The 13,136-nt window shown below is 37.6% G+C and overlaps 1 protein-coding gene across 1 annotated transcript in view; it reads right to left on the bottom strand.

Annotated features, from left to right (window-relative positions):
- Positions 1-11,308: 11,308 nt before the first annotated feature.
- Positions 11,309-13,136, bottom strand: part of OTULIN (OTU deubiquitinase with linear linkage specificity) — a 301,396-nt gene continuing 299,568 nt past the window's right edge. The window contains exon 9 of the mRNA XM_053714574.1: positions 11,309-11,470. Coding sequence (XP_053570549.1) covers positions 11,411-11,470 — 60 coding nt within the window. The 3' untranslated portion in view covers positions 11,309-11,410. The remainder of the gene's footprint in view (positions 11,471-13,136) is intronic.

Here is a 13,136-nt window from a genome sequence, read left to right as displayed (position 1 = left end):
TTGTGCCGTCAGAGATCCCCACACAGCTCCCCAACCTGTGAGACTTGCATCTGTTGAAATTACAGTCCAGGTCGGAAGCACAAAAGAAGCCCCCTGAATTAAACGATGGTGATCTGTCCACCACGTTAGAGAGTGTCGTACAATCGGTTTTAAAGATATTAATTGAGATATCTTTGTGTAATCCTTGCACCATTGATTCAGCATACAGAGCTGAAGAGGTCGCATGTGAAAACGAGCAAAGGGGATCGCGTCCGATGCAGCAGTCATAAGACCTAGAATTTCCATGCATAAGGCTACCGAAGGGAATGATTGTGACTGAAGGTTTCGACAAGCTGAAATCAATTTTAGACGTCTCTTGTCTGTTAAAGACAGAGTCATGGACACTGAATCTATCTGGAAACCCAGAAAGGTTACCCTTGTCTGAGGAATCAATGAACTTTTTGGTGAATTGATCCTCCAACCATGATCTTGAAGAAACAACACAAGTCGATTCGTATGAGATTCTGCTAAATGTAAAGACTGAGCAAGTACCAAGATATCGTCCAAATAAGGAAATACCACAATACCCTGTTCTCTGTTTACAGACAGAAGGGCACCGAGAACCTTTGTAAAAATTCTTGGAGCTGTAGCTAGGCCAAACGGCAGAGCCACAAACTGGTAATGCTTGTCCAGAAAAGAGAATCTCAGGAACTGATAATGATCTGGATGAATCAGAATATGCAGATATGCATCCTGTAAATCTATTGTGGACATAAAATGCCCTTGCTGAACAAAAGGCAAGATAGTCCTTACAGTTACCATTTTGAACGTTGGTATCCTTACATAACGATTCAATATTTTTAGATCCAGAACTGGTCTGAAGGAATTCTCCTTCTTTGGTACAATGAAGAGATTTGAATAAAACCCCATCCCCTGTTCCAGAACTGGAACTGGCATAATTACTCCAGCCAACTCTAGATCTGAAACACAATTCAGAAATGCTTGAGCTTTCACTGGATTTACTGGGACACGGGAAAGAAAAAATCTCTTTGCAGGAGGTCTCATCTTGAAACCAATTCTGTACCCTTCTGAAACAATGTTCTGAATCCAAAGATTGTGAACAGAATTGATCCAAATTTCTTTGAAAAAACGTAACCTGCCCCCTACCAGCTGAGCTGGAATGAGGGCCGCACCTTCATGTGGACTTAGAAGCAGGCTTTGCCTTTCTAGAAGGCTTGGATTTATTCCAGACTGGAGATGGTTTCCAAACTGAAACTGCTCCTGAGGATGAAGGATCAGGCTTTTGTTCTTTGTTGAAACGAAAGGAACGAAAACGATTATTAGCCCTGTTTTTACCCTTAGATTTTTTATCCTGTGGTAAAAAAGTTCCTTTCCCACCAGTAACAGTTGAGATAATAGAATCCAACTGAGAACCAAATAATTTGTTACCCTGGAAAGAAATGGAAAGTAGAGTTGATTTAGAAGCCATATCAGCATTCCAAGTTTTAAGCCATAAAGCTCTTCTAGCTAAAATAGCTAGAGACATAAACCTGACATCAACTCTGATAATATCAAAAATGGCATCACAGATAAAATTATTAGCATGCTGAAGAAGAATAATAATATTATGAGAATCATGATCTGTTACTTGTTGCGCTAAAGTCTCCAACCAAAAAGTTGAAGCTGCAGCAACATCAGCCAAAGATATAGCAGGTCTAAGAAGATTACCTGAACACAGATAAGCTTTTCTTAGAAAGGATTCAATTTTCCTATCTAAAGGATCTTTAAACGAAGTATCATCTGACGTAGGAATAGTAGTACGTTTAGCAAGGGTAGAAATAGCCCCATCGACTTTAGGGATTTTGTCCCAAAATTCTAGTCTGTCAGACGGCACAGGATATAATTGCTTAAAACGTTTAGAAGGAGTAAATGAATTACCCAATTTATCCCATTCTCTGGAAATTACTTCAGAAATAGCATTAGGAACAGGAAAAACTTCTGGAATAACCACAGGAGATTTAAATACCTTATCTAAACATTTAGAATTAGTATCAAGAGGACCAGAATCCTCTATTTCTAAAGCAATTAGTACTTCTTTAAGTAAAGAACGAATAAATTCCATTTTAAATAAATATGAAGATTTATCAGCATCAATCTCTGAGACAGAATCCTCTGAACCAGAAGAGTCATCAGAATCAGAATGATGATGTTCATTTAAAAATTCATCTGTAGAGAGAGAAGTTTTAAAAGATTTTTTATGTTTACTAGAAGGAGAAATAACAGACATAGCCTTCTTGATGGATTCAGAAACAAAATCTCTTATGTTATCAGGAACATTCTGCACCTTAGATGTTGAAGGAACTGCAACAGGCAATGGTACATTACTAAAGGAAATATCTGCTTTAACAAGTTTGTCATGACAATTAATACAAACAACAGCCGGAGGAATAGCTACCAAAAGTTTACAGCAGATACACTTAGCTTTGGTAGTTCCAGCACTAGACAGCGATTTTCCTGAAGTATCTTCTGACTCAGATGCAACGTGAGACATCTTGCAATATGTAAGAGAAAAAACAACATATAAAGCAAAATTGATCAAATTCCTTAAATGACAGTTTCAGGAATGGGAAAAAATTCCAATAAACAAGCTTCTAGTAACCAGAAGCAAAGAAAAAATGAGACTGAAATAATGTGGAGACAAAAGCGACGCCCATATTTTTTGGCGCCAAATAATACGCCCACATTATTTGGCGCCTAAATGCTTTTTGGCGCCAAAAATGACGCCACATCCGGAACGCCGACACTTTTGGCGCAAAAGGACGTCAAAAAATGACGCAACTTCCGGCGACACGTATGACGCCGGAAACAGAAAAGATTTTTTGCGCCAAAAAAGTCCGCGCCAAGAATAACGCAATAAAATGAAGCATTTTCAGCCCCCGCGAGCCTAACAGCCCACAGGGAAAAAAAGTCAAATTTTTAAGGTAAGAAAAAATGATTGATTTAAATGCATAATCCCAAATATGAAACTGACTGTCTGAAAATAAGGAATGTTGAACATTCTGAGTCAAGGCAAAAAAATGTTTGAATACATATATTTAGAACTTTATAAATAAAGTGCCCAACCATAGCTTAGAGTGTCACAGAAAATAAGATTTACTTACCCCAGGACACTCATCTACATGTTTGTAGAAAGCCAAACCAGTACTGAAACGAAAATCAGCAGAGGTAATGGTATATAAATAAGAGTATATCGTCGATCTGAAAAGGGAGGTAAGAGATGAATCTCTACGACCGATAACAGAGAACCTATGAAATAGACCCCGTAGAAGGAGATCACTGCATTCAAATAGGCAATACTCTCCTCACATCCCTCTGACATTCAATGCACGCTGAGAGGAAAACCGGGCTCCAACTTGCTGCGGAGCGCATATCAACGTAGAATCTAGCACAAACTCACTTCACCACCTCCATAGGAGGCAAAGTTTGTAAAACTGAATTGTGGGTGTGGCGAGGGGTGTATTTATAGGCATTTTGAGGTTTGGGAAACTTTGCCCCTCCTGGTAGGAATGTATATCCCATACGTCACTAGCTCATGGACTCTTGCTAATTACATGAAAGAAATACAAACATGCATTTTTCAACATCTTAATTAACAACCCATATTTTCTAATTTTATTATCCCTTATTGCTTCAGGGACAAAAAATGGAAATGGGCTTAGCACTAATCTTTTTACAGAGGATGAAGTTTTGTTACCATTATCAAAAATAAATGTAAAAAAAACAGTGGGTCCTGATAATATTCATCCAAGGGTTTTAAAAGAACAGTGCTAACTGCCCCATTAACTGATCTGTTTAATCAGTCACTATTAACAGGAACTGTTCCAAATGATTGGAGAATAGCAAATGTAGTACCTCTTCATACAAAAGGCAGTAGGAAAGAATCTGTTAACTACAGACCAGTTAGTTTAACTTTAGTAGTAGGGAAATTTATGGAAAGTCTCTTAAAAGAAAGAATTATGACTTACATAAAGACAAACTATTTAGAGGACCAAACTCAACATAGTTTTACTTCAGGAAGATCATGTCAGACTAATCTAACTGACTTCTTTGATTATGTAACAACAGTATTAGACTAGTGTGGAGCAGTAGATGTAGCATATCTAGATTTGAGCAAAGCATTTGACACTGTCCCACACAACAAACTAATTCACAAACTGTATTACCTTGGTCTAGACTCAAAAATTGTGAACTGGGTAGAATGCTGGCTTAAGGACAGAAAACAAAGTGTCTTAGTAAGAGTACATTCAGCAGAGGGGGCTGTTACTAGTGGTGTTCCTCAGGGGTCACTTCTGGGGCCTGTTTTGTTTAACATATTTATCAGAGATATCAGCAAAGGGCTACAGGGGAAAGTATGTCTGTTTGCAGATGAAACAAAAATTTGTAATAGAGTAGATGTTCCGGGGGGATAGACAAAATGAGAAGTGATATATAACGAATGGAGGATTGGACAAATGACTGGTATTTAAAGTTTAACACAGCAAAGTGTAAAATTATGCATTTAGGGAAGAAAAATCCAAACGTAAATTACAGACTAAATGACACTTTACTGATTGTTACAAATGAGGAACAGGACTTGGGAATTATTATTTCAGATTATTTCAAATTCAGTAAACAATGTAGTACTGTGAGTAAGGCCAGCAAAATGCTTGGATGTATTGGTAAAGGTATCTGCAGCAGAAATAGTAAGGTTCTTAGGCCACTATACAGATAATTAGTTAGGCCTCATCTTGAGTATTGTGTGCAGTTCTGGAGGTCATATCTTCAGAAGGATATTACCAAAGTTGATTCTATTCAAAGGAGGGCTACCAAAATAGTACATGGTCTAAAAAATAAAGCGTACCAGGAGAGGCTCAATGATCTAAATATGTATAGCTTAGATGAGAGAAGGGAAAGAGGAGATATGATAGCAACTTTTAAGTATATTAAAGGGCTTAGTAAAACCGAGCCAGTGAGTATTTTACATAAAAAGGAAATTTCAAGAACAAGGGGTCATGATCTCAAGCTGAAGGGCAGTATATTCAGGAGTAATTTGAGGAAGCTCTTCTTTACAGAAAGGGTGATTGATTCATGCAATAAACTTCCACAAGAAGTAGTAATGACAAACACTGTGGGGGACTGCCTATGGCTCTTCTCTGCCATCAATATCTATCGGCTAGATTACGAGTTTTGCGTTATAAGTGAAAAAGCCTCATAACGCTGCTTTTTCAGTATTCCTGGTATTACGAGTCTTGCAGGTATATCTGTCCCGCACACTTTTTTTGGCCGTAACGCAACGTAACTACCACAGCTTTCAAAAAGTCCTTTTTCAATGGGACTTCCATAGCGCTGGTATTACGAGTTTGCCTGTCCGGGCAAAAAGTGAGCGGTACAGCCTATAACTACAAGATACGTACCGTAAACTGAAAGTAAGTAGTTATGGCTTTTATGTTACAAATCTGTACCATAAAACTCAAAACTAAAGTGTTACAAAGTACACTAACACCCATAAACTACCTATTATACCCTAAACCGAGGCCCTCCCGCATTGCAAATACTAAAATAAAAATATTAACCCCTAATCTGCTACTCCCGACATCGCCGCCACTATAATAAACATATTAACCCTTAAACCACCGTACTCCCGCATCGCAAACACTAGTTAAATATTATTAGCCCCTAATCTGCTGTCCCTAACATTGCCGCAACCTACATAACTGTTATTAACCCCTAATCTGCTGCCCCCAAAATCACTGCCACTATACTAAAGTTATTAACCCCTAAACCTAACCCTAAGTCTAACCCTAACCCTAACACCCACTAACTTTAACATAATTAAAATAAATCTAAATAAAAATTACAATTAATACCTAAATAATTCCTATTTAAAACTAAATACTTACCTGTAAAACAAACCCTAAGCTAGCTACAATATAATTAATAGTTACATTGTAGCTAGCTTAGGTTTTATTTTTATTTCACAGCTAAGTTTGTATTTATTTTAACTAGGTAGACTAGTTAGTAAATAGTTATTAACTATTTACTAACTACCTAGTTAAAATAAATACAAACTTACCTGTAAAATAAAACCTAACCTGTCTTACACTAACACCTAACCTTACACTACAATTAAACCAATTACATTAATTAAATACAATTAACTAAATTTAAAAAAAAAAACCCACTAAATTACACAAAATAAAAAATAAATGATCAAATATTTAAACTAATTACACCTAATCTAATAGCCCTATCAAAATAAAAAAGCCCCCCCAAAATAAAAAAACCTGGCCTAAACAAAACTGCAAATAGCCCTTAAAAGGGCCTTTTGCGGGGCATTGCCCCAAAGAAATCAGCTCTTTTACCTGTAAAAAAAATACAAACAACCCCTGAACAGTAAAACCCACCACCCACAAAACCAAACCCCCAATAAAATCCTATCATAAAAAACCTAAGCTCCCCATTGCCCTGAAAAGGGCATTTGGATGGGCATTGCCCAAAATGGACAGTCTACACCAGAATTTTTATTGTTTAAAAAGATAGATAATCCCTTTATTACCCGTTCCCTAGTTTTGCTTAATCAACACAGTTATATAAATACACTTTTTACCTCTGTGATTATCTTGTATCTAAGCCTCTGCAAACTGCCCCTTATTTCAGTTCTTTTGACAGACATCCATTTTAGCCAATCAGAGCTGGCTCACTGGAACTCCAAGTGCATGAGCACAGTGTTATCTATATGACACACATGAACTAACACCCTCTAGTGGTGACAAATTGCCAAAATGCCCTGAGAAAAGAAGCGACCTTCAAGGGCTTAGAAATTAGCATATGAACCTCCTAGGTTTAGCTTTCAACTAAGAATACCAAGAGAACAAAGCAAAATTGGTGATAAAAGTAAATTGGAAAGTTGTTTAAAATGACATTCTCTATCTGAATCATGAAAGTTTATTTTGGACTAGACTGTCCCTTTAAAAGGGCATTTATCTTTTTTTCAGCCCAAACCCTAAGCTAAAAATAAAACCCACCCAATAAACACTAACCCCCGAAGATCCACTTACAAATTTTGAAGACTGGACATCCATCCTCAACGAAGCCGGGAAAAGTCTTCATCCAAGAGGCAAGAAGTGATCCTCCAGACGGGCAGAATTCTTCATCTAGACGGCATCTTCTATCTTCATCATTCTGACGCGGAACGGCTCCATCTTCAAGACATCCGGCGCGAAGCATCCTCTTCTTTCGATGGCTACTGAAGAATGAAGGTTCCTTTAAGGGACGTCATCCAAGATGGCGTCCCTTGAATTTCCGATTGGCTGATAGAATTCTATCAGCCAATCGGAATTAAAGTTGAAAAAATCCTATTGGTTGATGCAATCAGCCAATAGGATTGAGCTTCAATCCTATTGGCTGATTCAATCAGCCAATAGGATTGAGATTGCATTCTATTGGCTGATTGATGTCTATGGGGAAATCGTGCACGAGCACGTAAAACCAGCTCAAAGCAGCACAGGTATTTGGGTGCGGTATGGAGCTCAACGCTGCCATATTGCCTGCTAATGCCGGGTTTTTGCAAACCTGTAATAGCAGCGCTATAGGGAGGTGAGCAATGGAAATAACTTGCAAGTTAGTACCGAGACGCTCATAACGCAAAACTCATAATCTAGCCGTATGCTAACATGAGGTATTTAAAATACAATGATAAAATGGAATTCCCATTGCCCAACACTGCGCAGCTTGAAGGACTTTCCTGACAAAAAATGGCATGAAATATGACAAAAAGTGAAAAAAAGTTTAGCAAAACTGTTTTAAAGAAGCTTAACTTCTGAAGGCCCAAGAAGAATAAATTGATTTAGTGGCTATGATACCTTTAGTGAGAAGCATTTACGCCACTAAGAAAACTTTGAGAAAGTAAAAAACACTGCATCAGAGAAATCTCTGTTTATCGAAATAATTAGAAAACAGCATCTCTCCAGCACTCACTTTAGTCATATATAAAAACCAACAATGAATTACCGTGGCTTAATTATAAAATGTAACATTTAATTATAGCAATTAAAAAGCAGGAATACAACATTTTGGAAAATTATTTTTAATATCGAAAAATTGCAACTACCTACACCATTCTTCATGACTTTCAATTGAGAATAACACAATGCATTGTTTTTAGAAGGTCATCTTTCTATTAAGCATGAAATAACTTTTGTTTCATCATAAGGAATGTAAAAATTGTAATTAAATTGTTATTAGTATAATAGCGGATAAACTAAGAGCAAGAATATGTAACTTTTGTTGAAATTCTGGAGAATATCATTGGAGGATCATGAACACGTGACCTGTCACTGCGTTATTGTCAATCGGCAAGAAAAAATTCACTGTTTGAGGAATGCCGTAAATGATATCATTTTATTTCAATAAATAAGTAATGCAATGTCAAAATGGTGCAATCATATACACTATAATTGTGAGGATTGGAATGGCTGATTAGTGTAAAGGAACAAATTGCCTATATGGGATCGATCTGACAGTTTGAATAGGTGGTCATAAGACACATAATATGGGTTCTTATTGGTAACGGCTGTGATAAGCTTTAGGCAGATGGTTTACAAATTTACAAATTGGCAGGTTCAGGACATGTGACTTCTAATATCACCATGTTAACAAGGAATGTTTTCTATAATTTTTTATAACACATCTCTTTAAATGAGAAGATCTTGCTAGTAATTAAATAACGGAGTGTTAATAACAATGCTTCAATATAATATATTTAAAATGATCTAACGATCAATTTGGGACTACAATTTTTCTCTTACCGGATCAATACATTAGTCATTCGGAATAGCGGTCATGTGATGCAAACATGGCAGAAAGGTAAAGATTAAAACCTTATGATTCTGCTCTGCCCTCTTTCTAGAGATACAATAGATGAGATACATAGGCCTATATGGATACGCTGTGGAGCTTACCATAGGAGTTTGCAAAGTAGGCCTCAATAAAGAAAAGCAGAATAATGGTAACTGATTATTTTTTTAGGATTATCATATATATATTGAGCATATGAATTTATAAAATAAAAATTCTTCAGCTTCATAAGCCCAGAACAAGAAAATAAGTTGGATACAGGATATAAGTCATGTTCTACATATGGACTATCTGTGTCTATCTACCTACACCTATGCATCACATTATATGCACTGCTGCACCTGTGAGTGTTTATGTATAGATACACATTACCTGCATATAGATACACTATAGCATATATTAATGTCCTGTGTAAACTGTTGGTCACACTGTCTATAAACACTATGAGCATACACATACGTCTGTACAGATATTGATACACATAGTGTAGTGGTACACAAGAAATAGTATTTTGACAATAGAATATCTGCATCTATATTTACTTGTACAGGTAGCGTACTGCATGCACTGTAACACTTGCTGATAATACTGTATCTGCATAAACATATACTTATGCATATATAAACACATCTATTACACTGATGAACATGAAAATAGCCAAGTCTTGTCGATACAGTATTTGCATATATATATACATATATATATATATATATATATATATATATATACTATGTACAAATTAATACACTGTGTACACTTCTGTATAAGTAATTAGTAATGTTCTGACCATACAGAATTTTCTTAGACATAAATGTATACTTATAAATGGCTATGAACTTTCTATACAGTGTTTACATTTGCACACACTTGTGTATATGGTATTACATTGTGTGCACTGCTATAAATTAATTAGTCTTGTTCCATAAATCTAGTTTCACCATCACTCCTTACTAGATGCAAGTTTAGGGGTTAACAGGCAGAGTGGTCAGAGTTCAGTAACAGTATATCAATCTAGCAGAGTTCAGAAACAGTATATCAATCTAGCAGTTTAGGGGTTAACAGGCAGAGTGGTCAGACAAGCAGAGTTCAGCAACAGTATATCAATCTAGCAGTTTAGGGATTAACAGACAGAGTGGTCAGACAAGCAGAGTTCAGTAACAGTATATCAATCTAGCAGTTTAGGGATTAACAGACAGAGTGGTCAGACAAGCAGAGTTCAGTAACAGTATATCAATCTAGCAGTTTAGGGATTAACAGGCAGAGTGGTCAGACAAGCAGAGTTCAGCAACAGTATATCAATCCAGCATACAGTAACAATAACACCCAGGAGCACATTAAGATCACCTATATTAGGGCAGAGGTAGTTATAAAAAGAGAGACCTACATAGGCGCTGGATTCGCACCACATCTCCAGATCCGGCATCAGAAAGGAGGAGACGTGCGACGATGATGCTCAGAGGAACCGCTATATCCCTGGCAACAACCAGAGCATTCCTGGCAACAGCCAAAGGGATGCGGCGAGCGGCGTGACAGGAATCATGGGCAAGTAGGAGGGATTTAAGTTCTGTTGTGTGGGTGTTTTGCCTTCTCCTTTAGGACTGCACTTTAATTCCACATATGATGGCTCATGGACTCTCACCATCTTATGAAGGAAAAAAGAAATCTATTAGGTGTGTTTCTGTCTAGCAATAAAGCAGTGATATATCTCCATACTAACTGTAAAGCAATCAGTCTTTAAGGGCCTGTTGTACACAGATATGTACATTTATACACACAAGTGACAAATCTCTTCTCTGTGTGCTCCAAGATTGGGTGGTGTGGTGTTAGAAACACAGTTATATTAATACACGTTTTACCTCTGTGATTACCTTGTATCTAAGCCTCTGCAGACTGCGCCCTTATTTCAGTTCTTTTGAGAGACTTGCATTTTAGTCAATCAGTGCTGACTTATAAAAAACTCCAATAGAGTGAGTATAATGTTATCTATATGGCACACATGACCTAGCGCTGTCTAGCTGTGAAAAACTACACTGAAACAAGAGGCAGCCTTCAAGGAATTAGAAATTCACACATGATCCTAACTAGGTTTAGATTTCAACAAAGAATACCAAGAGAACAAAGAACATTTTTTAATAAAAGTAAATTGGAAAGTTTATTAAAATTTCATGCCCTACCTGGATCATGAAAGTTTCATTTTGACTAGACCGTCACTTTAATAATAGCTATACAGCACCTTTAAAGGGACAGTCTACTTAAAACATTTTATTGTTTAAAAAGATAGATAATTCAGATTATTATAGCCTTGGTGTATAAATAATCTAAATTTTATTAAAGACAGGAGGCAAATATTTTGTATCAAATCTTTACTGAAATGCAAACAGCAGCAAAGAAAAAACTGAACAAAAACATTTGCATAATGTTGCAACAATACTGCACCAATCAGCACATAGACATAGTATGAGTCCAAAACATCACAGGAACTTCCTCTTTTCTTTGAGATGAAGACACAGGAACTAATGAAAACATCAACAAGCGATCAACAACAGACAAAAACAGTTATAGAAACCAGTACGAAGCCTCCATCTAGATGGTCACACTGTAAAACAAAGAGAAAGTAAAAATAACCACTGTTCTTCACTTATTCAACATGTTTAAACAGACATGAAAATGGAAAGATTTATATATATATATATATATATATATATATATATATATATATATATATATATATAAATATATATTATTTTTTTATATAGGGAGGGAAATATGGCAAGGGGAGGGAAAATATTCCCCTCCTGTCTGTAATAAAATCTAAATTATTTGTACACCAAGGCTATAACAATCCAAATTTTATAGCAAGACTGGAGGCTTCATATTTTGATTTTTTTAACTCACAGAAGGAAGAACATCAGCAACATGAGGAATCGGTTTAAAGTAAAACCGGGAAAAAGTAGAAACAGAGGACCAATCTGCAGCTTTCAAAATGTCTTGAAGCTGACTACCGGCCAAAAGGGCTTTGGAAGCCACTGCTCATCTTACCAAATGGGCTCCAAACGACAAATCAATGCCGACAACGCTGAGGACATAAGCCAACAAACCCATCTGGCAAGAGTAGGAGAAGAAACTGGTCTGAAAGGAGGAACAAAAGAAACAAGAATTTGACCTAGTTAAAAAGTGTGGGATGCTTCAGTTCCAACGTCTCGGGAAAGGCCCTCGGAAGACCAGGATTCCCTGAAATCTTCCATGCTAGCAGTGGGAGATGACCCTGGAGGATAAGGGGATGAGGATGACCTTTCGGGTCCAGCAGAAGGTCCAGGATCTGAGGAAGCAGGAAAGGCAGAGAAATGGTCATCTCCAATAGGAGAGGTAACCAGGGTTGCATTGGCCAAAAGGGGGTGAGAATGGTTAGGCAACACCTGTTTTTTCCCACCATCCAAAGGGTTCTCAAAATCAGAGCAAAGGGTGGAAAGGCGTAAGCTCCCGTGAGAGGCCAGGGTTGAAAGAAGGCATCTGTGGCTTCGCTCCCCGGATCTGGTAGCCAACTGAAGTATTGGGGAAGCTGATGGCTGGTACGGGAGGCAAACTGATCCAGAAAAAAGGGACCGAAGGATTCCTGAATAGACAGAAAAACTGGGCGAAGCAGACGCCAATTGCTGGAATCTCTCCAAAAAGGAGAGAAGCAATCTGCCACAGTATGGGTGATACCAGGAATGTATTGCATCTGGAGGGAGATATTGCGGGAAATGCAAGACCGAAAAAGGCAGTTGATGTAGAGAGAGCTTTCTTGAGAGGTCCAAGAGCTTCCAGATGCCAGATTCCCACAGGAAGCACCCCAGCCAAGGAGATAAGGGCATCACTAAATCCAGACCTGAGACAAAAATAGCTTTGCCGTTCCACGAGTCCATTTGGAGGAGCCACCAGGACATTTCTGCTTTTACTTTGTCTGTCAGGAAAATCATTTGGTGGTAAGACCTGGATTCCCGAAAAGACTGAATCTTTAGGCGTTGCATCGCCCAGTAGTGCAGAGGAGCGGGGAAAATCACCTGAATGGAAGAGGACAAAAGACCAATGATCCTTGACAGCTGTAGAATAGATACCATAGGGGCTGAGAGGGCCCCTTGAATCTCTAATTTGATTCTGTCTAATTTTGTCCTGGGAAGGAGGAGAAGGTCTGAAGTGAAGTCTATGCGGAAGCCCAGAAATTACACTTGTTGAGAGGGAGAAAGAGACGATTTTTGGAAGTTGATGACGAAACCTAAACC

This window comes from Bombina bombina, chromosome 5 (genome assembly GCF_027579735.1).
Source record: "Bombina bombina isolate aBomBom1 chromosome 5, aBomBom1.pri, whole genome shotgun sequence".
NCBI lineage: Eukaryota > Metazoa > Chordata > Amphibia > Anura > Bombinatoridae > Bombina > Bombina bombina.
This window is presented reverse-complemented; position numbering and strand designations above follow the sequence as displayed.